Raw genomic sequence first — 28000 nt, forward strand, 5'->3', positions numbered from 1 at the left:
AGAAAAAATATTACAACCTTGTTTCATATGAAACACAGAGTGAAATGTTCATGCAAATGAAGGAAGTTACATGAACATTTCGGAGAGAAAAAATATCCACAGTACAATATATACATTCACAGCCATTCCTTAAATACACGGTCAAAGTCTTCATCTTCAATGAAGGGCTGATCAATGGACCTGAGAAATATAATTTGAAAGTCCTTTGTAATATAGTGTAAAATGTAATAAATTTGTTCTTACCACAGACAAGGTCATGGGTAACCGAAAGATGGGAAACTTTCCGTTTTTTTTTTAAATTTAACAAGTAAAGGAAATTATTACTTGGAATGGAATTCTTGCTTTCTTTCACAAAGAGAAATTTTATGCAATTAATAAGTACTTCAGTTCTTATTCGTACAAACAAATAACTAAAGGACAAATTTATATTGATGATTAAGTACACAGATATGGAAAGAATGATTGACGATATGAAAGAAGTATTGTGACTAACAAAAGATAAAACTTTAGCAGGAAGTTGATTACGAGACATAACACACATGCAAAAACAATATGTACTTCATAATATATTAATCATTTAGAGATGACTTCAAACCACTTAAAATTCCAATACAAATTGATAAGATAAGTGTTGATAAAATTGAACTGTTTACCTCATAGGGAAAAACATGAACAGTGGTGACAAAAAAAATGCACATAAATAGATAAAAATATTGATTAACTGTTTGAAATGAGACGGAAAACTATTCCAATTAAAATTCATGAATAATTTTGACTGATTTGAAGTCCTGACTAAATCATTAGTGCTAATTATAGGCATACTACCTTGATCAAAAAGTTCCCGGAATAACCACCGTGTGGCGCTCCCATCGTTCCGATTTGAGTTCTGTTTTTTTTGTTAAATTGGTACATCTGTTGTTGATATTCCCTTTAAATCTTAGTGTCATAACTTGACATTTGCAAAAGTTACGTAGCCAAGAGTACATCTATCTCTGTGTGTGTTGGCGATTTTTTACAATTTCAGAAATGGATTTAAATTTGCAACAACGAACTTGTATTAAATTTTGCGTAAAAAACGGATTTAGTGGCGCACGGACGTTGGAAATGTTGGAAAAGTGTTTCGGCAACGATTCTCTAAAAAAAACGGTCGTTTACCAGTGGCACGAGCGGTTCAGAAGTGGTCGTGAGTCAATCGAAGATGATGAACGCAGTGGCAGACCATCGACATCGAAAGTCGGTGAAAAAATTGATAAAGTAAAAGAAATGTTGGTCAATAACCGCAAATTAACCATCAGAGAAATAGCGGAGGACTTGAACATTGCCTATGGATCCGCCCAAGACATTGTGGTTAATGATTTGGGTTTCCGTCGTGTAGCAGCAAAGTTGGTGCCAAAAGACCTCAATTTCATGCAAAAAAGAGACCGTGTTGACGTCGCAAAAGACATGATTTGCGAGGCTGAATCCGATCCCACATTCATCAAAAGGATCATTACTGGAGACGAGACGTGGGTTTATGAGTACGACACGCAATCCAGACATCAGGCAAGTGAATGGCGTTCACCAAATGAGCCGAGACCAAAAAAACCACGTCGTTTTCAGTCAAAAAAGAAGGCAATGCTGACGGTTTTCATGGATTACAACGGTGTAGTGCATCATGAATTTTTGCCAGAAGGCCAGACAGTAAACAAAGAGTATTATTTGGGCGTTATGAGACGTTTGCGTGAAGCAATTCGCCGAAAGAGACCAGAAATGTGGGCAGAAAACTCGTGGATTTTGCACCACCGTCGCACAGTGCTATCATTATTCGTAATTTTTTGACGAAAAATGCAACAAATACCATCCAACAGCCACCGAATTCACCTGATTTGGCTCCCTGTGACTTCTTTCTGTTCAATCGAGTTAAAAAACCATTACGGGGAACACGTTTTAGCAGCCGAGAGGAAGTAATGGAAAAATCGCAGGAAGCACTGATGGACATACCGAAAACCGAATATAAAAAATGTTTCGAGGATTGGATCAAGCGCTGGCATAAGTGTGTTGCAGTCGATGGGGATTACTTTGAAGGGGACAATATAGATTTAGATGAATAAACTTGTATTTTTAATTTTCTGAATAAATTCCGGGAAATTTTTGATCAAGGTAGTATATATTACATTATCATTTTTAAAATATGGAATACAGATCATGTTTGAAATTGAAAGCTCTCATGTTATAGGAAACCTATGTTGAAGTTACAGTTTGAGAAATAACACATGGAATGATTTCCTTACTACTTTGGGTTTTGATCAAAAATAGTAACAGGAGCGTTAAATTGGTGGAACAAGCACCTTCAAATCAGTACGTACATATATTAATTATGGAGGAAATTAGATGAAAAGGACTGTAGAACTACATATGTAGTAGCAAAGACATATTAAAAAAGGATTGATCAGTATTAGAACATGAAATGTGTCATTATAATGCATAAAAATCTGACTATAACGGAGGATGAGAATTGAGAGGAGGATTACAAGAACTAGCTTTGAAGGAAGACGAAAAATGTACATTGGACCGAGAGATGACGACAGAATTAAGTGGTTCAGGGGAAGTGAGAGAAGGAAATCTGAATCCATGTAAAGCAGATGAGGAGGCTACTGAGGCACTGTTAAATGATATTAAAATTTGAAAGAATGTTTGGTTGCAAGGATGAGAATTGAGGAAATGTCTGACAGATGACATTTTGGGCATGGTGAAAAGGTTAAATATTATTAAGTAACGATATCTATATTTTTCAATCTTACTCCATATTAAATTTAATATAAAAATATAACTTTGATCCCTATAAACCTTTTTATTGAAAAATTCTGTTTGTTTTTTCTAATTCCGTGAATAGAGCAGGAGGAAAAAAATGAGTTATATTTTACATAAAGATTTTTACACTTCCATAAATACACAATTAACTCTACATAGAATAGAGAATGAAAATTTAATGGATAAAGTATTCCAATGGTAATTACCTAATCATCATTTCCCCACAGAAAAGACACTCGGATGCCACAATGTTGTCGATGTCACCCTTGATTTGCTCTCGAGCTGTATAGGAAGAAGATCCTACAGATTCATTATCTTCCCGCAAAGAGAAAGATCCCAACTGTTTCTGTGGATAGAACATCAAAACAAAACAATTAAAATCTGTCGAATCTGTGATACCTTCCCAATTCATTTCATAACTGAGTGACCAAAATACTGCTATCAAACTGGAAAACACTTTGAATAATCCGCCAGACACCATTCAAGTTCCATGCATTTTAGTTTTTCAACCTGAAGATAAGGTAAAATGAATGGAGAGTATTTAAAAAGACAGGTTGGAAAAAATATAGCATTGACAGCAAAAGCTTATCTTCCCATGGCAGAAGTTATATGAATTCAACTATCTCCCTATCTTTCAGATCACATTGTAATTACCATAGAATATAACAGTGGTCATCAAATGAATAAAAGTTGTTGTGTTTAAGGATAAGTCATTTTGTGTCTTCAATTCAATATAGGTAATGAAACTCAAGAGGACACTTCTTAAAGGAAAGAAAAATTATGAGAATCACAATAAAGCCAGGAAGAGAAGAGTTTTTTACTCAAAATAATAGAGATAAGTGATTAGCGGCACTGATGATATGCAAACACAAATATAACAACTTAGTACTATTTTTTTCTGGTTTACTTACTATTTATTGGGTTTTAATGTGAGGCATGTTACTGATAGACTATCGATGAACGTAATGTAATCGGTACTGACTGTAAGGAGCTTTATGGCAATAATGCACGAAGCCCCTTGGAAAATACATTTTATGTATCTTAAATTTTGATTATCTCATTTGGTCCTCTTTATTTGCAAACATAAATCTCAACCAGTCTGGCAGGCATTATCAATATTTTGCATACAGTTTAACATTAAATTATTTGCAGATTTCATGGCATCAAGAACAATTGAAAATTGAAGTTCTTCAAATACCTAAAGGACCTAAACCTCACCTTCACCTAAAGGACTCAGTTCAAATACTCAACAATAACACTGGTCCAACCATAGTTCTACGATTATTCACCAGTAGGCGCTCATTCAAAAAATATTATTTGATTATTTTAACAGCGGTTACCCTTAAATATCAAATCTTCTAAGCATTATGTTTACACTATAGTTTAAGAATAAATCTGGCTTACACTTTTATTGAACCGAAATCATGGTACCTTTGTCTGATAGCTAACTCAGGGGTTCAGATATTTTTAGAAGGTTTCATAACAGCTTATTTCATACTCGTTATGATTTTGTGCTACAGTTTACATATTAATGTACGGATAGTTTTGTTCATATTGTGTCCACTCTAAGATTGAATATCATAAATTAACCTAGTTCACAATAGGTCCTTTAAATACATATTTTAAAGATATTTAAAATGTTCACTTAAAATCTAATGATGAAAATAAAATCAAACATAATATCCTTAGCATCCAGATGTGGCCTATTCCAAATATGCATTCTTTCCACTGTTAATTTTCAGTCACAATGAATTTGCTAGGCTGTAAACAGTGCCCTCATGCAAATACTTTATTTTAAGTCCACCCCATTAATGTTAATCCATCAACTGATATCACAAAGTTCATTTTATCAGTCTCAATTTTTATACTTTGAGCTGAGATTAGCAGATGCTTGTAACTTTCCTATAATTGGATGGCTTGTTAATGTAAGGGTTTTTTTAATTAGTATCATCACTCAGATCTTTGACCTTGTAATAGGAGTACAGAATTTTTCTAATTTTATATAAATATCAATTGAAATATTGACATATTGTAATCCATATGATATGACATTTTGATATCATCTCTGATATTTTGTCAATGATTGTCTTGACTGAATAAGACCACCATCTCTGTATACAACAACTTGAATTTTGCCACATAATATTTGAAAATTGATTTCTTACACTTTATTGTTTGATGTACATCTTTGAGTTTCATCTTCCAATTCAGCCAATATTCATCCACAAAACCAAGATTGCACATTACCTTACAATTTGATTTAAATACCATATATTCACTGATAGTAGTACATCTATGTATATTTAAAGTTACTAGACTGGTCTTTTGTCCAAGCTTCCGTGAAATTTTAAATGATTACATTAGAAGGTCAACAAAGCAGCAGGCATCAATTTTCCAGGCTAAATGACTTCCAACTTTTATTTTTGCTATTGTGGATTTTGGCATGATTACTTTGGTGCCATACTTTGTACCACTCTCATCAAACATTCCAGAAAGTATGTCATAATCCTTAAAAGCAATACATGTACGTATATACAAGTAATTGATTTTTTCATCAGTTCTCTAAACCACGTCATAACCTGAAGCCTCATTAGTCTTTGAGTATGAGTCCATATCCATTTTTTTATACAACAAAGCATATCTTATCTGAGTTTTAATTAATTTGTTACAAGACTAAAAGAATCAACTTTATGAGCAACTCTCTCATATAAGCAAAATGACTTTTTCATAAGATGATATCCCAATGATCCAAAATATGCTCAAAGAGCCTGAAGAACCAATGACCTGAAATACTCATTGAATGACATTGCACAGATTTGGAATGCTTGACTAAATTTTGGAAACACCAGACTGAATTCTGAAGAACGCGTACTATGCCTAACCTGCAAGTCATGGAGCCGATTTCTCTTCCCTGTTGGCAACAGAGGGTGCACTTGATGAAGAAGACAGTCTGAATGAAATCGGTGACCACACGGAAACACGTAGAAAGCCCTTGCTAAGAGGCGGCAATCACATACACAACACAAATCATGAGCCTTAACCACAGTATGCCTGGAAAGATTTTAATATTCAAGGACTATCTGATTAGAGAAAATTACATTCGATACATACACTTAAAATTCAAGAATTAATCATTTTAAAATATTTTCAAATCCATTCAGGAAGCATAAAAATAGGTAAATACCACTCTCACACAATGCATCAATGAAACTGTATTTACCTATTTCGAAAAGACTGTATGTCCTGTCTGATTATCTCAGCAGACTTGGTCGCTTCTTCCATCTCTTCTTTTAAATCTTGTATGTGCTGGTTGTATTCCTTCATGTAAAATTATAGAATAGGTGTCTTTTTAGTCACAATCTATGGGTGCAATTTACTCAAGACATTCCGATAATTTGCATTAAAACATCTTGTTACCTGCAATGATGTGCATATGGCATCCTTGAAATGATCGATCGTGACAAAGTTGGAAAAAAAAGGTAAAATATCTTCTATTTTAATCAGATCACATTGTTGTATGAATTCCATTGCCTCTTTAATATCATCCTTTTCTTTGACAACATGTTCAGCTAAAAATGGAAAAATTCATTTGTTAAGTTTGGTTCAGAAAAATTTTACCTCCTTTGTGAACTTAGCCTATTGGAAATGACAAAATGCAGTTGAGAGAACTCATCATATAAATAAAGGATTTGAAGTTAGAAGTATGCATCATAAGAATATAACTGCTTCGAAAAATATCAAGGAAGCAAATATAGTTTTTCCAACAAATGATAAATTTTATGTTCATTTTATGTTATCATGTCAAGTGTTATATTTTTAACATAACACTGGGCATGATAAATCACATTTATTCACTATTCTTTCTGCTGTGATGACAGTATGCCTTAATACTATGTCAAAATGACATAAGAAACTAGTCTCATTGACAAAACATAAAAAATAATCTTGAATGAACAAAAATGTATTTTTCATCTTTGCCTTTACTGTCACAACGAGGAGAAAATAAGCAAATAATTCAAGGAAGCAAAGACTTAACATTAATTTCATTTTTTATTACTCAAAGGGGTACAATTCTCTCCATGAGGAATTGCGATGAATGCTTGGCTGTCCCGATTAAGCTCATAGCATCAAAATTTAGGCAAAGCTTGCTCACTCCTACAAAAATGCTTTCCTTTCCTTTCACCCTTGATTTATACACGGTGGTTCCCAACGATTCCAAAGTTCTCATCACTTTGATCATGAATGCTGTGAACTGACGTGAACAATGCTAAGGTCAGTAAAGCACAAATAATCCTTTAACTGTCATATTACATACCTATTTTTAGCCACAGCCTCTTACGAAGGTCAGTATCTGAACCAGAAGAGGGGGGAGGGAGTGATGCCGTGCGCTTGGCCAGATCTGGGCCAACTTGTAGGGCAAGGTCCACTGCAGCCTCCCACATTCCAACAAGCGTTGAGAGCTGAACACAAGCCTCAGTCAGATTGTGTTCTCGACAGAGCTTCAACGCATAATGGATGTCATAGCAAACCAATCGAGCATCCTGCCCTGCAAAACAACATTATGACAGTAAATATTATGTGGTTTCTTTCTTGTAATCTAACCTCAAAAGTTTTCAGAGAAATTGTATAAAAGATTTAAAATAATCTATTCAACTCAAAGCAACAAGCGAGGACAAAGGTCATGAGTTTTCTTTGTGTATGCGTATCATGAGTATGATTACTACTCAATACATTTGCATTCATCACGTACAAAGAGTACAATAAAAAACCACTGAACCCAAAATTACAATCCACTGAAGGCCAACTGCTGGATTAATTCTAACGAGATACATTTCACTTCCACGAATTTTCTAAAATTACAGAAGACATATAGACTTTCTGCAAGATTTTCTTGAATTAGCATTATCTCAGATCTCATCCGAGTATACTGAGGCACTATTCGTGAATATCAGATTCAAGAAGAACTATTCTCAAGCATCTATCGATCAATTTTCTTGGGTGTTCACTTAACTAAAACTTAATTTGGAGCTTTTATTTAAGCTCAATTTGCCACCTGATATTATCAGAACTGCAAATATTCCATTGGATTTTGCACTAGCAAACACTCACTTACCTTGAGTGGTTAAATAGCTCATTAATTTTGGAGAGTTCCTCCTCGCATACAAGGTCAACAGGTAGTTGTGAATGGCTTGCTCTTGAGTTCTGAGAGAATAAACGCAGTATTCCAAATAGTTGATCACCTCTAAGACCTGCAAAAATTAAAATATATGCTTGATTCATACACTCTTGCAGTCGATAAGTTTAAAAAGGCGGGAAAAATATTTTTTTAAATGAAAATGATCCACTTCGCTTAATCCATCTCTTATTTCAGTATTCTGCAAAAACTCATCAGCATAAGATTTTTTTGAAAATATTCAGTATGCTCAACTATTTAACTATGTACACATGCATACTCAATTAGATAGTAGGTAGAAATAAAATAATAGTGGGACAGCAAGGGAAGGCTTACTTTTTACACCCAATGTCTTTCTTTCAGCTGGGTCACCCAGCAATATCCTGAAAATGTTACTAGTATGGCACAATAGTCATTGTATATTTGAATACTTTACCTTTTATGGTTGAGAATTCCAAACAAACTACAGAGATGATTAAACCAAAGTTAATACTTGCAGAAACACAATTAGGAAATGACTAGGTGGGATTGGAGTAAGGTTTTGTGTCTGTGGATGTCTCTGGGATTTGTTTTTTGTTAAATAACAAAAATGTAAGCATTAAATTACATTAAGCTTCCCTAGTGTTCCCCAAGGTGACTAGTGTTCATGAGAGATGATAAAATGACGAGGATTTGTGTGTTACCCTACAGCTGTTTAAGCTTATCATTTTGAGGCTTTTGGTTCTTTATTACATTTACATATTCTTATGTTCATTCTCTCCATGCACTATTATTACCAGAAACTGCCCAAGGATATACAGCAACTTTGCTTCAACTATATTTTCCCAAGTAAAATCAGGATCATATGACAAACACCCATTTAAAAAAAACCAATAACACTGAGGTGCCATTGACAAAAATGACAGCAAGGAAATGACAATGGCACATTCTTCAGATTGTGGCAAGATCATAAGAGTTCATGATTATCAATAATTCAGGAAATGTTTTGTTATACCTGCCATTAATGTGATGGTATGACCGAAGTATCACACAACATGTCATGCACAAAAAACATGTTGGCTAGTTTGTTAAGCCTATGTTTTCATGCTCATTAATCCTGACTACACTATTTATATTATGCTCAAAATTACAACTTTTGTCCAATAGTTATTTCATTATTTAGTTTGTACTAGTTTTGAAGATATATCATTAAAATTCCAATCCTTTGATAGAAATAATCAATTGCATAAAACAATGAAATCCTGTTATGAATTACGGTCAAAAAACGGATGTGATTTCAGCTGTAGATTAGTTGAGTAATGTTTTTTGTGCTATGCGAAAAATTAGAAACTAGTGGAAATTAGGCCACTCTTTTACTCTACTGAATGAAATTCATGGAAAATATAGATACTGACTGGTTTTCAGTTAAATTGGCGAAGAGAATAAATATGAGTCTCTAAAACCTTTTTCCTTCATAAAGATATACAGAGACTTCACACAATCTTATTGATTTTTGACTGAACTTCAAAGAATGAAATTTTCACTTATTTAAAAAAAATGTATCGCTCAACTGACACCTTTTTTGAAGTGAATATTTCATAACTGCTTCTATGGTAGTTTTCTGCTATCTTATCTTCATTGGTACAGAATAACTTTTTGCCTCCTTTTAAATTATGTACTAATTTAACCCATGGCAACATGCTATCAGTATTGATATTTTTTCAAGAGTCCTGCAATCAATCTATCTTCTTGAAAATGTAGCTGCACTTGAGAGAGACACTGTTGTCACTATTTCAGAGTCAGCAGTATGACAGAGTGCTCACTTTCCATGTTCTTGTAAATGGTTGGTTAGGATCAGAAAGAGGAAGCCACATCCCTGTAGAGAGCATATTCAGCTCTTCATAAAGAAGAAAACGTAAAAAAAGCCATTTGTGCAATGAGTAATACATCATTTATTTGTGGAATGATTGACAATATACCCACTTGTATTTCACTTTCTACTCATTCTTAAAAACTCATCATAACGCAATGATCTTGAACGATATTAAATATAACTATTACTCGTGTTTACAGAACACAGGTATACCACTAAGTGCTATTTAATTAACTATGTTTGTATCTATGAGCAATCTTGATCTCTGCCAATTGAATTAAAGATAGCAGCACTTGATATGTTTATTAAGATTCAAAACACTTTCAAAATACGCCATTGTGTGCTCTTTGTTTTTATATTTGCGAGTTTTTTGTGAATACTGGCACCTCCAATTAACATGACGGTCCTCTAAACATACAGGTGTATACACTTATACACATTTAATAACATAATTAAGAATGAAAAACAATACACACTAAATTCATTGCGAGTCTGGTTCACAAGGTTCGTGCAAGGGTTTAAATTTTTTTAGTTAAACCATTTAATTATTAAGTGAGTATACCTGCATGTCATTCTGATCACACTTGATCAAAGCAGGAATCAGCTTTGACGGTTCAAGGCCTCCCCAGTGGTTTATTATGACTTGGAATGTTAGCTTAGGAATGGCTTGCATTAGAGTTGGAGCAAATTGATAAAACAATTCCTTTTTGTTTTCACGTTTCAAAATATCCAATGCTGCAATGATAAATAGAAGAGTTAGATAATATAAAAATGAGATATGAAATATTAACAGTACATATTTTATGTAAAACCGCATAATGCATGCTTCCCACAAATTAACAAAATTAAGCCTGACACTTCACTGACTTACACACTACATACATGCTTTATACGTTAGCAGACATTAATTTTACATTAAAAAATAAAATTTGATTGATTTTTTTGAGATGGTCTGGAACCATATATACTGCAGTCCTTGATGGTGTTTGTTACAATGAGGGAATAATCAGGTACTGGCACCACTACAGGAAAATGTAAGGATGCAACACAGCCCAAGAGTAACATACAATCAATGGCAAGAGCTAATTCAATGCATATTAAAAAAAACCATAAACACAGTAATCAAACCAAAGGTCGGTTTGGTAGGTAATGGTAGAGTTCACCCAGTACTAAGCCCTATACAGCAGGTGAAATTCACACATCAGGGTTGGGGGGGGCCAGTTCCTTTTCCTCAATACATACTATGCAACCCAAATACAAACAGACTTTAAGGCAGCAAATTTATGCATTAACAATGAAGGATAACTATCTTCATCTATTGTTTTACAAGCAGTAGAATGTACAGGGTGCAGCGCAGAAATCGGGACCAATTTCGATTTGAATTTACCATCATATCGTAGTTCCACTGGAGGTCATGATTGGCGATATTGAAAGCTATAGGCATCTAGTAAACAGTCATAACCTCAAAATGGCCAAGATCTTACATGAAAGTGCGGAGTACAATCGAAGAGCCGCTATTATCGAAAGTGTTCACGCTGGGCATTATATTTTGAAATAGTTTGATTCTTCTGGTACCCCAGATCAACTGTATACGATATTATGGCTAAGTATAATGCTTCGGAGATGTCTGGGGATGGTTTTGCTAACCCGGCGAGGAATTCTCATTTGAGGAAACACATGCTTGTCTGGATTTAAGCGCTGCACCCTATGTACCAAGTCACTTGTGGTAGAAAAATGAAGAAAACTCAGGAGCCAAACATTGCAGCATGAAAAGTATACTTTTTTTGCAGTAGTCAACCGGTTAAGGGTATGTTTTTAATGGACCATGACATTATGCACTACTGCAATCCTAATGCCTAACTAATATGACTCTAAAAATTTCTTTCAATGCCATGCCAAACATTACAATAACTCATTATTTTGCTCTCAGTACTTTATACTTTTCATATTTACATCCGAAACACCCATTCTTTTCCTTTCCCCACCTTGTCGCTTTCCCAGCGTTCTCCCCTCTATTATCATCTTCAAAATACCATTGAATCTCAATATCTCCAGCATCCACTTCCCCTGTCTTCTTCAAAACTCTCTCAACAACCTACTCTCTTCCCCCATCTTGTCTAGAAATTCACCATTGGTTTACCTTTCCATCCATTTATTTTCTTCATTCTTCTCAATACTCACATCTCAAAAGTCTCCAATCTACGTTTATCCTCTTGCCTCAATGACTAAGTTTTTGAACCATAAAAAATGATGCTCCTTATTAATCTTTTTGCTAATCTTTCCTGTATAGGTCTACTTAAGGTGCCTGTCATCAACTCCTGCCTCTTTGTTAATGCTTCTTTTAATGTCTCTACCACTCTGCCCAACCATCTCAAAAACACTTCCAAAATAGCTGAACTGTTCCGCCTGTTCTAATTTTCGTCTAACAACTTTAACATTTATCGTCTCCTTCTTGCTTCTTGGGAGACCTCATTACCTTCTTTTTCTTATGATTAATTCTCATTCCATATCCGTCACACTGATTCTGTAGTGCGCTAAGTAATAATGGTAACTCATTGGTTGGATGGCTCATTGAAAAAACTTTATACCACACTTCACAAATGGGTGAACAGAGTATTTACCTTGGAGAATATGCACATCTCATGCACTACCAAGAGAATAGATTCCATATGAAGTAAACACTGTTTGAAAAATTCCCAAAAAAAAAGCCATTAATGTCCTTGCAATCAGAAAATTTCTTTAATGCCATTTCTTCCTCATCCATTCTCTACTTTACTTGCCCCTTACTGACCAATTCCTCCACTTGGGTTCCATTATTTCTACATGCTCACCTCATACGTACCCACACTACTCCTTATTGTGGAAATTATACATCAAGCTTTTTTTGTGAGGAAAAATCATCCTCATTACATGAAAATAAAATACCACTAAAAATAGGAAGACACTTAAAGCATGGACTTTTGATAAAAAAAATTCATGTTTATCACATTCAACAATATCAGTATTTTTTAACATTCCTCAAATATATGGGGCATCATCATTTGCATGGTAAGCTAGTGAACATATACATAAAAACTATCAGAAAACAAAAGTGGGACGGAGCGTGAACTGCTTTCAGTTTAATATAAGCTCTCTAATAGGCTTGGGCATAAGAGAGGGAGGAATTTCTTCCAGCACTTGAGTTCAAGGGGAGTGCAAAAGTAATGATTATGAGAGGGGCATTAAAATTAGCCTTTGCTCACGGACAATAGAAACAATAACACTTATTGGCACACAACATCATAAATGAATCACCAATAACACTACTCCTCTAATTATAAATTATAAATGTGATCATATATTAACTCCCTCTTCACTATACCTTCATGATAATTGTTTTTGTGAATTAGGTGACAAACAACTTTCTCATAATCCTTGTTGAACATTGCAAACTGAATCATGTTCTCCTTATTTCCATGACTAGCGATGAGCTTGTATAAGGTATCTTGATTATCCCTGACAGAACCCTGCAAAAGATAAGGAACAATACCATTTGATTCCCAAGAGATTAATGACACAAATGGATGCCACAAAGAACTTCAAATGTATTAATGGGTAAGTGATTTGGAATCATGCATATATTTATAGTGTTTATGCTGATGGTAACATGGTAGGAAGTTACATGTTACAATATAACAAAAGGTTCAGTAATATTAATGTAAATTGTTATGCACTTGCCAAGGAAAAAATAAACAATTCATAGGCACCCTAATAACTTATGGTCAGTTTAAGCCAAAAAATTAAACAAAATTCAAGAAACATAATTTTAAACTGACAAACTCTTCAGTTGGGCTCTGTAATTTTTATAAGATGTCATAGCTTTTCCCAAAAAGAAATTTTTTAGTCCAATAAATTGAGAGACCAGACATTTTGGTCTAAGGTATTTCTTATACATTATCTGAACAAGAAAATGAAGAAAGTAAATGTATATTTTGACCGTTTCTTGACACCAACAAAACACACCTAAACTGTAAAGTCACTGAGTTGATCTGTAGGGTTCTGATATGTCATGTTGCTGGATTCACACTTCCTTCAGGATTGCTGTCTTGTACATTATTTGATGGGACAACACATGAGATGGCAATCCTGAAGGAAATGTAAATCCAACAAGGTGACTGCATTTAAATAAATTTTATAATTAAAAATATCTTTTCCCAGTCACTATACTTTATGTACACACACAAAAGTACAATACTTAATTAACAGCAGGATAATCTAATTAAAGTCATTCTCTCAATAACTTAGAGAACGGTTTCTTCAATATATATTGCTCAGAATATTAACAAAAACTCTTTTAATTCGAGTCTCTGAACACACAAGTGTAATTAGAGTTTTGGAAAAATATTTCGCTCTTATAGAAATTGACATTTTTCTTCTGTTCTATTTCAAATAAGCATAGAATGATTCAAACACATACTTACAGCAACTTCCTCCTTTGTGAGAAAGGCTTCAAATTCTTTCTGTAGCCTCTCATATTCAATACTGCCAGTCTTCTCTTGAATCGTTAATTCACTAAACTGCTTGAGAAACAGTTCTGTGACCCAAACAACAATCATTGTGATTTGGGTCTTATCCACATCCCTTAAAGTCTCCAGTTTCTGTAATGTCCAGAGAAAGGCAATGGTATTATAAGCGACATCTACATTACACCCTACAGGATGCTACGTTATCAAGTTGCATAGTGGAGGTGCTCGGATACCACCTTTGAAAAAGGGAGTGCATATCAATTTAATTCCCGCTGATTGTGTTGTGATCATGAATTGCATAGGAGGGAAATATGTATCCTTGGAACTATTTGCTTGATGATATCATTTTGTTAAGATTATCTGACCTAATTACGAAGTGCAGGACTTATAGTAAAGATGTAGCGTACACACACTTTACAAAACAAACAAAAGAATATTAGTTGAACCACTTTTCTTTAAACTGGATTACTTGGAGATGGTTATTGATCTGTTGAATTGTTTTTTTTTGTTTGTTCCGACTGAAATCCCATGGGATGACCATCATGAAGATTGGTTTTCTGCTAATAAAAGGTATAAGCTCCACACACTGATCTCATACTCATAGAATTCTTCAAGTAGTCTGATGACAAGCCAAAGAAGTGGTTCAGATTTGGCATTTGAGTGAAGAGCTTGTTTCCACTACATTTGATCAGTACCACCATCAAGAGTCATTAACCCAAAGGTTGGTGTGATAGGTGAGGGTAAAGCTCACCTAGAACTAAGCTCTCTAAGGTGTGGAAAACACACACATTGTGGGTGGGAGGGCCAGTCCCTTTCCCTGTACTGTCTATAGTTTCCCAGGAATATCTGGCAGCTGAGCTGAGGGCGCCAAGAGGCATCCCTAGGAATTGAACCCTGGCCCTTCAGTCAGAAGCCCAGCACTCTACCCATCGCTCAGTCCATGCCATTAAAAAATAAAAGGAAAATAGTGTATAATTAAAGAAACTGCATCTTAACTAATTGCAAAGGTAGTATAAGTCTTTTTTTTAAAGTAATCTACCAGTTAATGTAGGTTTTGAATGGACACAACTAACAAATAAATAGTTTGTGACTCCTAACAAAACACAATCCAGCAACCTATTCTACATTAAGTTCCTCTTCATCTCTGAGTACTTCCTTCATCCCATCCAACATCCCAATCCTGTTCCTGCCCTTCCCTTGTTTGCCGAACATTCTCCCCTCTATTACAGTCTTCAACATCCCACTGCCGACCAATATGCCCTTCATCCATTTTTCCTGCCTCCATAGGATTTCTCCCAACAAAATCCTCTCCTTGTCCACTATACCTGGTCCTTTTATCCTAAGCCAATCAATAAATTGATGAAATTTCATTACTACCCTGAGATACAGGGTTCGTCCGGAAAATAAGTGTACTGAGCTCAGGAAAAAAAATTTATTACACTTTTACATATCTTAAGCTAATATTCCTCAAAATAGGACCCTTGTGAGTCGATACACTTGTTCCAGCGGCGTTCCCATTCCTGGAACGCTCCCGCGAAGGCATCATCGGGAACCTCTCGAAGACACGTCGTCACGGCCTCTTTGACGGCGTCCAAAGTCCCGTATCGCGTTCCTTTCAAACTCCTCTTTATCTTCGGGAACAGAAAGAAGTCCGGTGGTGCCAAGTCCGGGCTGTAGGGCGGGTGCGGCAGCGTTGCCACGCCGTGCTTGGCCAAGAAGTCCGACACGACAAGCGCGGCGACTGAGCACTTTCGGCACCAACTTTGCACAAATTTTTCGCATCTGTAATCGCTCCCTAATAATCTCGTGCACTATTGTTTTTGGCACATTACACTGCTCTGCTATCATCCGAACACTAAGACGACGATCAGAGTTCAGTAAATCGCGAACTTTTCGCATATTTTCGTCGGTGAGTGTCGTTGATGGGCGTCCAGGCCGTGGTTCGTCGTCTTGTGCCACCGAAAGATCATGTTTCTGGACATGGCTGACTCCCCGTAAGCCTGGTTAATCATACCGACAGTTTCGGTAGACGATTTCCCAAGCTTTACCGCAAATTTGATGGAATAACGCTGCTCCAAAAACTTCGGCATCGCGTTCCGTGACGTGGGTCGAGCGTGGAGGTTCGCGTTAACAGAGCTCCTCACTACACCACAGCTCAGAGCCGACTGCCTTTTTCAGCGTCGCTTGCCAACATACCCCCCTCCAATCGCAGCCCGTCAGAGTGGTGCTGGGCGCGCCTGGAGCGGCGGGAAAAAATCAGTACACTTATTTTCCGGACGAACCCTGTATATGAATTGCTATCAGTATGTGTGTCACTTTGACCTATTACACATGTGTGATGAAGTAAATACAGGGTGGCCTAAGGTAGTTTAAGACTTGCAGAAGGAATTGCAACTTAGCCACCCATTATGCCATAAAGACACAAGGGGTGAAGATAAGTATTTCTAGAATCTTTGCTAGCAGTTTCCATCCACCATGCCGATTCCATTGACTTCTGGCAAAGACAATACTCAATTGTTCCAACTTTTCATCACTCACTTCCCACTTGTGACTGGCCAATTTTCTTTGAGTGACAAACAGCGTGATCTGATTTTCTAATCAAATTTCTGGAGCCTCTTTAAAGTGATCAGCAAATCATTAACATTACCATTTCATTTTCTACTTCTACATCACCGCTCACAAGACACTGCAGTTTGAGGTAAGTATTTTTTTATTTTTAAGTGATTTGAATTTAAGTACAAAACCAAAGCTCCAGAAGGACCTGAATCTTACTCAGTCTTCCATTTGTTCAAAAAAAAAAAACAATATTTTTATTAAATGTGAAGAGAAACATGCCAAAAATACAAAATTAACATAGACACACAACAGCGATACCAACCTTGATGAGAAATGTTTTAAGAGCCTCAACCTGTCCAATTTGCAAAAACTTAAGGGATATTTCCTCAAAAGAACAATGACTTTTAGCATAATGAATGGCACTTTCCTGGTACCTAAAACGGAAGTACACCATTTACATCCACAAAGTTCACTATAAATATACCCATCATTAGTTCAACATATATATATATATATATCTTACTGTTTTTCCTCAAAATATTTTTCAGCTTGCTTAATTAGCACTTGGTCCATATGCGCTGGGTTGTCTTGACAGTACTGTTTTGCTAGGTCAAACATGCCGTTTTCAACATACACCTAAAGGAAATATAAATTGATTGGTTAGACTATTAGAACTATGAAGAACTTCCCACATTACATCAACAGCCAAATAATTACTTGGTTGTAAAATGAAAATAATTCATGAATCCAGTGATTGGTAAGCAGAGTTGACAAAAATAAAATTTACAGTTGGGTAAGTAAAGATTTTTTTCTCTTTTTGACAAAGAAAGAATTTTCAATAATCAGGGGGACTGGAACTGGGTGGTGACAAGAGATAAGGAGTTACCTTCCTCTCAGCAGGATGTGCATAAATATTTGAAGCTTCATCATGCCATGCCATGACTTCAGCCTCATTCTGATACATTACGGATAGAGCAAAAATGTTTCTAATGAAACGATATCATTTTGCCAGTGATTTAGTGAATGACTCAAGTGACTGGTGCAGGCAATTATGTAAACTGCCTGCATGTATATTTGGAATATATTTGAGATATTTCTTTTTTAGAATATATATGACGAAATCTATACCTAGAGTGATATCATAAGGTTGTAAACATATAAAGATTATCATTAACCTTTGTTATAAAATGTTTAAAATATCTCAAAAATCAGTCCTTTCCTTGAACAAAAAAACTCTGCACCATCATTTAAGACTGAAACCCACAATGGATTTCAAGCAGTATCCCTTCATCATCTTTTCCGTGGAACCGTGCACATACTAGCTCGATCACATATCATTCCACAGGGAGAACTCAAAAGTGTTCATTCCATTACTATCATAAAAACTAAAAACGGGACATAGGATCCACACGCTGCCTCTGAAAATTACCTACATTAAAAAAACTAGTAAAAAAACCAGGAGGTCCACTCATCCACCACCATTAAATACATCATAGCTCCATGGTCAGAGGATCTGTGGTTTGTAACCTAGTCCTGGCAAGCTTTATCCTGTTTGTATACATTATTCAGCTTCCTTCGACCCTCACCTTTGAATTTGTGTATTTTTGTGGTCTCTATCTATTTTACAACTTACCTAATAAGCTATTGCCATATAGAAGGTGTGTCCCAAAAGTATTCAATCTGCGTTCATAACTCTGCATTGGCATATTTGGCATCATCTGGCTCAAGACATCCTTCGAAGTAATCCCCATTTGACTAAACAACACGCTCCCAATAGTGGCTTCCACATCTTGAAGCAGTTCTGGCTGTCAGTTTTTGGGATGGCCTTCAGTGCATTCATTGCACTTGTTTGAATCATCTCTATGTCATCGAAACAGTGCCCTTTGAGTGGAATTTTCAAGCTTGGGAAACAGGCAAAAGGTCACAGGGGGCTAAGTTGGGACTGAATGGAGTTTGGCAAGGTTGTGTAATCTTGTGTTCTGCCAAAAACTGTTGCACTAAGTTTGATGAATGTGCAGGCAAATTATCGTGGTGAAGAAGCTAGTTACTGCTTACCGCTAGTCATTCACAAAAAATTTTAGTTATAAGCTAGTTGGTCACAAGTTATAATTCTTGAAACAACAGTTTTCAGAATTCCAGATCACTTTTCAGCTTGCACTCAGGCAAACAGCAATCTTCTTAAATCGAAAGTCACACTTGCTTAATATTTTTCGGTGTTATTGTGCTCAAAGGCCTGCCAGAGCGTGGGTCACTGTTAACAGATTTACAGCCATCTTTAAACCACTTGTTTTTTTTCCCTCTTTTATCTGCGTTTGGCCTACACAGTCATCCCAAAAACCTTCTGCATCATTTTTGAATAGTTTCCGCAACACTCTTTATGAGTTTAAAGGAAAACCGGATGCAAATTTGTGGGTCACATCTCTTCGATCATTTTCAGCGAACACAAAATCCGATGAATGCAAAGTAGGCACTGTAAACAAATACATGCTGTACATGAATTAACACATCCCGTCAGTAACTGTGGCAGCTGGCAAGTTTGCGAGGAGTCACTGGTTACGCTCATACTACATAGAGGTCACCCGAACGTTCTCTGCCATGGAGATAAGAACGCAGGTTGGATACTTCTGAAACACACCTTGTATTTTTCATCTTTGGCATCCCATCAGTTAGTGCCTAAATTTTTGCATCTGTCCATCTTGGCCAATTTCTTACTTTGGGATATGCATCACTGTACCTTATCTTTAATGCCCTCCGTTTGCTTGTTTAACCATTACTTTCCCTTCTTGTTTTCATCCTTTTCCTCTGGTATTCAATGAAAATTACTGTGATATTTTTAGACTGGACCATGCAGGGGCCAGCCCTGACCAGCCCCTCTTATCATCAAACTCAAGCAATCCAGTAATAATTAAGGCACGTTACCTGCCAAACGTTCCTATCTTCTTTTGCCACTTTATACTTAAAGACAGCCTTCTCAGAATATGCCCATACTGTGTTTCTAACAGGATCTTTGGTGATGTTGATTAGCTGTCCATATGTCTGAAAAGAAGTTCACAAAAAAAGTCACCCAGCCATTCATGTGAAATGCCTTGCTCTCATTCATTCATAAACTAATAGCTACACAGGGATAAATAAAAACACATCAATTTTTAGCGCACAGGAGATTAAAAAATAAGATCATTCACCACCAACCTCATTATGCAAGTCTTCAAATATTAACTCTTTATTTAAAGTGCACAGCCCTTTCACGTGGTCACTGTACAAGAGAAGGGCATGGAATTCTGTCAAAATAAATGACAGGGGCATAGTGGAAGTTTCCAGACTTGGATCGCTTGTTTTAGGAAACTGTATCATGTCTTGCTGAACAATGAAATTATCTGATCCACCAGGAGCAGAGGCATCAATCTGTAACTCAAAAGTAATTTTGTTGAAAAACTTCAGAAGAATCAGCGGAGATGGAATATATGATGGAAACCATATTTGAGTATCAAAGAAAACAACACTTTATTTTAATGGTGGAGTGCCAAATATGCTGCATGTACAAGGGGATAATAAAACACATCTAATTAAATATTAATAAACAAAACAAACAATAATGAGCAACTATCTTTTATTCACTGGAAACATTTAATCTAATTTTAAACTAGTTTGTGTAATTGTTCAAATATTGCTCCCACACGTACGTTGTCAGTAAAAAAAAGGGAATGCTTCGGGTGTGCCTCATTACCTTTCCAATGAAAAGTCCTGACCCTGTCAGCCAAGCAATATTCTTCGGTAAACTTCTTGGGCTTGGATAATAGAACTGCAGCTTTGAATATGTTAAGGAACTTATCATTGCCAGGTACATTTCTGGGAAAGAGAAAAATAAGTATTTATTATCAAAATCAGACGAAACATAACACAAAATGAATGAGATTCTCCAGCAAGAAGAAGGCTATTTTTCAATAAAGAGGGCATAAGTTAGAGTAAGTGGAATACTTCCCTCATTCAGGAAGTACCAATTTTAGCTGAAAATGGGTAAAGTAGTATGGGTATTGGAAGAATTCAATAAACAAAAGCATGCATGGAGGAGAGCATTGGTGACAGGTACTTTAATTAAGAAAAAATGAAAAGGTTATTGACAACTTTGATATTGAACATACAGGATTACACTGAACTGAAACTTCATTGCTCAGGAAATAAAATTAATGAACACTTTTGTGATCAGAGTATGGAGAAGATGAGAAATTAAAATTGGTGGGAAGGAAGACGAATGACGAAGTATTAAGGATTGTATGGAAAGAGGGAATGTTGCTGGGAGATATTCAAAGAACACAGGAAAAAAGTAGTAGTAGTAATTAGGGGAGGCGACAAACAGCTAAGGTCATTTGTGCCATAGGGGATGGATACGAAAGGATAAAGGGTGGCGAGAAGCCTGGCGTTGGCATTAGCCTACTCTTATCAAAAGGCACCAAGGAGTCCGCAGCTTAATGTCCAATCCGATGGACAGCGTACACACTCAAAGTGCCCTCCACAAAGCACCTTGAGTAGGGATCGAGATATCTCTGAAAAATATTTAACACCGCCGGAATTGAACCCGGGCCTTCTGGGTGGGAAGCCAGTACATCAGCCCCCGCACCATCTCGATCCCCACAGGAAAAAAAAGGAGGGAGGAAATACTGAGAAGCAAATTGATGCTGAACATTGACAGATGGGAGAATGTCTGCCAAGGACGGAAAAAAAAGTTCATTAGAATTGACCACACTAGTTAATATTTCTCAACAAACCAGTCCCTTTCTTAGTTTAAAATTTATGCATGTAATGACTACTCGGTAAAGTTGTGTGAGGAGAGAGGGAAGAAACAAAATTGACCATTAGATAAAGCAACAAAAGTTGAAAAACTATCCAAGGAAAAAGGGTGATGATTATTACACATGAAAGGTTCAATATTAAATGAGTCCTAAATCTTCATAACAGAGTTTAAGTAAACCTTTTAGATTCATTAATAATCAAACAGTCATTCAATTAGCAGTACAATAACTTACAGATAGATGGTAGATTAGATTAACATTAATAATTAAGAGGAAATATTATAATGTCATAAATGGCAATAAAAAATTGTGATAAAAAACTGCTTTCTTGACTAATAACAATGGTTTATTCAAGCTGTTGGTTGAGACACACACATGGAGCACGTTAAAATTTACAGCAAATAGAAGAATCTGGCGTTCCCCAAGGGTTTGAAATTGAAAATGTATCCGTACCTTTTATCAATTCCAATTGTTGATTATTTATTTTAAGCATAATCTCAATTGAATTAAAAATATGTATTAAGTTTTTCAAGCCTCTCCATCACAATAATCAATGCTTTCCTGGTCATGCACTAACTATTGAGCCCAGTGAAAAGTCAAACATGTAAAATCCCTTATTGATAAAAATTAACTCTGAATGTGAGTTGATTAACATACCTGGCTTTGATAAATATTTGCTGAATATTGGTTGAAGCAGCTGTCTGTCATCTGACCCAACACTTTCTCCAATAAACTGATAGAGTTGAGTCAGGGTTGTGACAATTATAAAATACCTATCAGTCCGGGGAACATGATGGAATTCTATTCCTGTGATAGGAGTGTCACTACCCTTTCCAATATCAAACACCTTTTAAAAAAACAACAGATTAATGAAGCCACATAAATCATTATTATTTAACTTTTAATTGGGCATATTACTAATCATAACATAATAAAGCCCATTCATTTTTTCAGTGACCACAGCTACACACTTTTGTTCATATTTTTATGTTAAACATTAGTACATCATTAAATATATTTTTTAGCAATCCAGGGACTAATCGATCTGTACCCATCAAATAATGAAAATTCTGCAAACATTTTACTCTTGACAGCACCAGTATTTATTCTATGAAATACATTGATTTTTATTAACAGAAGGGCGTTAAGATAAGAAACTTTACAACCAAAATTAAAACTAACTTGGCAACTAAAATAGCAATTCAACTGCTAAATCATGTGCTTCCTCTATGACATCTCTCAGTAAACTAAAGATATATCAGCACAATCATCCCAAAATAAATCCTAAGAATTACCTTTCTGAGTGATCTAACTTCTTTGCTACAAATGAGAGTAAGAAGTATTCCTTTCAACAATTTGGCAACAATTTTGTTTTGAATGAACATTTAAAAGATTATTTTTTTATATTTGGTGATTTATTTCACTCAGATTTGAGCCTCACAATATTATAACGAGGCTTAACTAACACTTTTTAAGGATATGGATTAATTTTTGACGATTTCCTATGCCTAAATATGAGGCATTTCAATTAGTAAATTTAATATGAGAATTCTTTTTGATACATTTAACACCTTGTTTTTCAGCAAATAAACGAATTAAAGCAAAGAAAGGCTTGTTGGTCAAATTTAACAGTATTATTCTAAAAGCGGTGGAGAAAAAGAAGATTGATCCAAAACAATCAGCAACCAACTTTCATCACGGTATAGTTACCATACATGTTTAATGCATACATTGATACATATGCATGTAAGACTTCTAGTTTTCTGAAACACATTTTGACATTTGATTTGTTGGGAGCCAAAGAACAAAATATACTTCTTAAAACCAATGTGTACTGAATACATGTATTAACACAAATGTCATACCTGTTTCCAGTACTGTTCGAAGTACTGTCCAGAACTGGTCCCAAATATTCTGTCATTTTCCATTCCAATTTCACTTTCAATAATGAGTCCCTTTGAAGTTCCGAGTAGTATCCGTCCAGTAGAATTTTCCAAGTCATTTCCAAAGTTCCAGGCAACAGCTGTGATTACATGCCCCTTGAACTTGCTCAACTGAAATAGTAATGAATTTACCAAATTACATAATACACTCCATAAAATTAACAAGATTAATCATCCTAATCAAACAGGAAGCATTGTGATTACCTAAGGGTGAGTTAAAAAAACACCTAGTCCCTGTGACTTATAAGCCCGGTTTTATGTATCATCAAATCCAATCATTAGTTGATGTGAAAGTTAACTTAACTTGGAGATAACCAATGAATACAATTTTATAAACAAATTAAATAGCTCAGTAGAGAATGCGAACATTTTAGCAATAGCAACACCATCATTCAGTTATTGAGCAGTTATCAATCGGTTTCGAAGTTGACTATGTTTTGGTCTCAACTGGAGATTACACTCAGTTTTGGTTAAACAAGACTATGTAAAATGTGGTCCTAATAGTTTGACTCAAGTGGATTGAGTTTTTATTAATGTGTTAAACTCTCTGGGTTATTTAATGAATTCCACTGCTTAACATTTCAGTTTCTATTTGGTTATATTTTTGTTGAATATAATAATTTTAATACCTTAAGTAATATTAGAGACTTTAGTAATCGTTCATTGTAAAGTAAAAAGTGAAGTTAATCTTTTGATTAACTAAGCACTGAATACATTGATATGATTTCCTAAGGTATTTTATTAACGCATTATGGGCACAATCAAAAGGTTGGTTCCACAGGTGAAGGAAAGGTTTGCCCAGGGTTGAAATCTAATGAGTGCAATATGTATATATTTAAGGCTAGCATAGTCAGCTCTTTACTTACGATGACTGGTTTCTCAAATAATTCTGGTACCGAGGACACCGCCCAACAATGATTAAGTAGAATTTGTACCAAGGAGTCATCTGGATTTGAACCTAGTACCCTATAGTCAGCAAACAAAAATATTACCCACGAGGGTACCATGAAGCCTTACAATTTTACTTAATTTGTTAATGTTTTGGGTACAGGGTAACCTTCTAACATGATAAATTAATATCCTTGACCAATGCATTGAATTAGGGGAAAGGAACCATTGAATCTACAAAAATCTTTGGCTTCAAGTTTTTTCTGCAGGTTAATCTACACAATTTACTTCACACAGCAGAAGTAAAAATAAAATAAAGAAAAATCTGCCAAGAAGAATTGATATTTTCTAAATTTGGATTTCTCACACTTGCAAGCATTTAAGTATGTAGCAGCTTTAGAGTTACATACTTACACAGAATTCACCAGTTTTCATTGAGTAAGGGAGATTGAGGTATCCTTTTTCATAAATGAAAAAAAGTCATGAATTTCTGGAATATCATTTCGAATAGTTCAATGTCCCAAGAATATACGATAATTTTGTTTCCAATTTTCACATTTCTACGAAACTTTATTCAATGATTTCATATCAACAAAACACCTATGTCCCACCTGCACTGACATGCATTATGCAAAACAACGAAGTCTTATATGTACTATGGACTCGGCTGAGTTTTATCACTAAACTGGACTCTGCTAGTGATAATTAAAACTTTTAAACTGACAAATGGGTCCAGTGGTTTATCAGAAATAATCAGGCTTCCTTTATTCTATTGAAAAACACCGAAATCTCCCAAAGGTTGATTTTACATGCAAAGGAAGAAAGCTTATTTGAAATGCCATTTTTAAATGAAAGGAGAAAATGTTCATACACATAACTTTTTGTGAGCCAACATGAATTAAGAGTGAATGGTTCACTATAATAATAATTTATTCATTTTGATGAATGGTACAACCACATTAATTGTCACCAACATAAATATTACTTAATATTTAAACATAAGTTCTTAAATGTGATGAAGATTGTCACAAAAGAATTCATAAAATGAGTAAAGTGGGTTAGCAAGTAACCAGGTATATGCCCTATTCTTGAAATTCGGGATACAGTTCGAAATCAACTGAGTACGCAGACAATTATACAGTCGAATGGCCAAGTTAAGATATGAGTGGCAAGTTGAGGGCAGTCTACAATAGGTAGTAATCAGAATCGCTCTACCCCTAATGGTGTAGTTATGGATGTGAGATCTTAATTAGTAAGTTTTTAGATTAACTTTCACATGAATCAGAGCCTTAAAGATATATAAACTAAATACAATCATGACACCATATCTAATAAAAAAAGGCTTGCAGGAAATATGTGGTGGAATATTAGTAAGAGAGCAATTAGCTCTCTTTTGCAGTAGCGAAATTTGTTTAACATGTGGGGAATGACCCCATTACTCAACACATAGTTCAAATGATATTGAAAGAAGGCATGGTTAAGTGTTAAACAATACTCATTTGAAATGAAAAGTTAAGCTTTCTAACATATAAACAGCTTCACTCAGTTTAATACAGATCTGACTATTGTCTCTCTCCCATTTAAGTTTTGTCTCAATAATGGGCGGAAAATGTCAGTTGCTCCGTGAAATATATTTTTTTTGTAAAATTATATGCTTCCCAGGTACAAATAGTAACATCTGACTGAAATACTGAAAACAAGTTGAAGCTTCCTCCTCCATGGACAGCGGCTGTGCTTGAATTCAGGGCCCTGAAATTTCTAGAAGGATCCATGTTGATTCCCATATACAATTCTGGCATACAGGATATGGGGACAAGTTACTTTCCCTGTGCTGCCTTAGAATCTCAGAGAAATTTATTACATACCTAGATAATCACACAACTAAGGTTTAACTGAGGGGTAGTCCAGTACTTAGTCCATTAAGCTTGCATGGGGTTCACAAAATCATTTTATGCACATCATTGCATGTACAAGCTCTTTCCTCGAGGATGATCAGTTATAAGGTAATTCAGGTCGAGAGCGATGAAGTAATTATGTACAGAATGCTATTATACCTTTTTTCACACTGCCTGCACTCAAAATTTTTCACGCTGACATTTTAGCCTTAATATAATGGTACTGAATCCGATAGTTGGTTTGATTGGTGAGGGTGGAGTTCACACTCAATTTTACACATTTCATTGTTAACAATCTTATCACATGCGTGGGTTATTCGATGCACGGTTCAACTGACTTTATCATTTTACTGCTTGGCTTTAATTTACCTGTTTGGCTCTGGTTGATTTCTTGGGAAGATAGAGAAGTTCAGCTTGGGCACCAACTAGGTCAGGCGAGAGACTGATTAACAAATGATTTCCCAAAGGATCCAAAAACAAGGCTGATATCTTGGTTTGGTTCAGGTGTTTGTTAATATCAATGTCTGGAAAGAAATATCAGTTTTGTGTAGTTCTTTTAATGATCACATGATTGATATACAGCAACAAAGAAATTATACAGAAAGTCAGAAAAGAAGTTTATCTACGACAGTACTCTTTGGCGATCAAATATTAACTGAATTCACCACTCAAAAACCTAATTCGATGGCTGACAAATAAAAATAGGTCTTAGAATTGCACCTTTCCAGTAAAATGATACTATGGGTAAACAAATCCTTCAGGCTTGAGATGACATTCTTATCAATTGGCAGGCAAATTGTATAAATGTAAATTATTTATAATCTGAAACAACCTATAGAAGGATTCAGTCGTCCTAGTATTAAACTAATAGCATCTTTTAAAGTAAAACGACCTCCTCGACTTTACAATATCTATCAATGTGTCATCATTCAGTTGACGATTATTCTTACCTTCTGGTGCTTCCGGATGACGTAAATCAATTCGTAGGAGACTGTTATTTACTAGTGCAAGGACTAGAATATCACTGCTAACAACTAGATGAGATATTTTGTCATTTAGGGGGTATTTCACCTTGTACTTGCTGAAAATTGGAACATCTTCTTCTAGCTTCATGTAGATAACTCCAGTTTTATTCTGAAGGTGGAAATGATATTAGATTATCCTCAAATGGAAAGGTACTACCCCCCCTTTAATTACAGATGAATACTCACCATATCTGGCCTGGGTAAGCCAGATTTACTTCGCTGAATTGGCTGACTGGATTGATAATACATTGAAGCCATGATGAGATAAACTACGAAAGTCCAGAACACGTATTAATATATGTCCATTATCATTTGACACAATTGGCTACCACGAGTCCAGCTCAAGTATTTCAAAATACACACAATCGTACAGCGTATTTCCCTTCAAACACCAGTCATGGTGGGCGGAACCTCAATTTACACCGGGTGCATGATGGACTTAACTTTCTGCTCGAATTGTAAACAAACGAGAAGAATATGATCAAATTGCAAAATTTGCCCTCTGCATACAAAATAAATATTTTTATTGACTACATCAATTACTGAATAGTGATTTCTAATTTGCCATGTTTACCTCTTTCCAGTT

General features: G+C 35.4%; 1 protein-coding gene across 2 annotated transcripts; it reads right to left on the bottom strand.

Annotated features, from left to right (window-relative positions):
- On the bottom strand, positions 1-27987 carry dor (vacuolar protein sorting-associated protein 18 dor). 2 transcript variants are annotated; one of them, XM_071588391.1, is made up of 21 exons: positions 27786-27987; positions 27601-27683; positions 27340-27523; positions 26759-26913; positions 23529-23717; positions 22321-22510; positions 20601-20722; positions 20066-20278; positions 19796-19912; positions 17400-17512; positions 17199-17310; positions 14276-14452; positions 13177-13321; positions 10378-10550; positions 7904-8039; positions 7106-7336; positions 6208-6359; positions 6011-6108; positions 5673-5841; positions 2997-3136; positions 1-180 (listed from the first exon to the last, which is right to left on the bottom strand). In XM_071588391.1, the coding sequence occupies exons 2-21, from the start codon at positions 27670-27672 to the stop codon at positions 117-119; spliced, it is 2952 nt and encodes a 983-aa protein (XP_071444492.1). In that variant the 5' UTR covers positions 27673-27683; positions 27786-27987; the 3' UTR covers positions 1-116. The 2 variants fall into 2 exon arrangements, with proteins under 2 accessions (XP_071444492.1, XP_071444491.1); XM_071588390.1 differs by having other exon boundaries at positions 27778-27987.
- Between the last annotated feature and the right edge of the window lie 13 nt (positions 27988-28000).

This window comes from Hetaerina americana, unplaced genomic scaffold (genome assembly GCF_022747635.1).
Source record: "Hetaerina americana unplaced genomic scaffold, ioHetAmer1.1.p SCAF_3, whole genome shotgun sequence".
In the NCBI taxonomy this organism is placed as follows: domain Eukaryota; kingdom Metazoa; phylum Arthropoda; class Insecta; order Odonata; family Calopterygidae; genus Hetaerina; species Hetaerina americana.

What these genes read in the sequence shown, in the direction of transcription:
- dor (XM_071588391.1), bottom strand. Translation starts at nt 27,672, where the DNA reads ATGGCTTCAATGTATTATCAATCCAGTCAGCCAATTCAGCGAAGTAAA. An exon ending in CAAATATTTATCAAAGCCAG is followed by an intron (nt 20,723 to 22,320) that starts GTATGTTAATCA and finishes TCTCTTTCCCAG; the next exon opens with AAATGTACCTGGCAATGATA. An exon ending in GAGGCTGTGGCTAAAAATAG is followed by an intron (nt 6,360 to 7,105) that starts GTATGTAATATG and finishes TTCCATTTTTAG; the next exon opens with CTGAACATGTTGTCAAAGAA.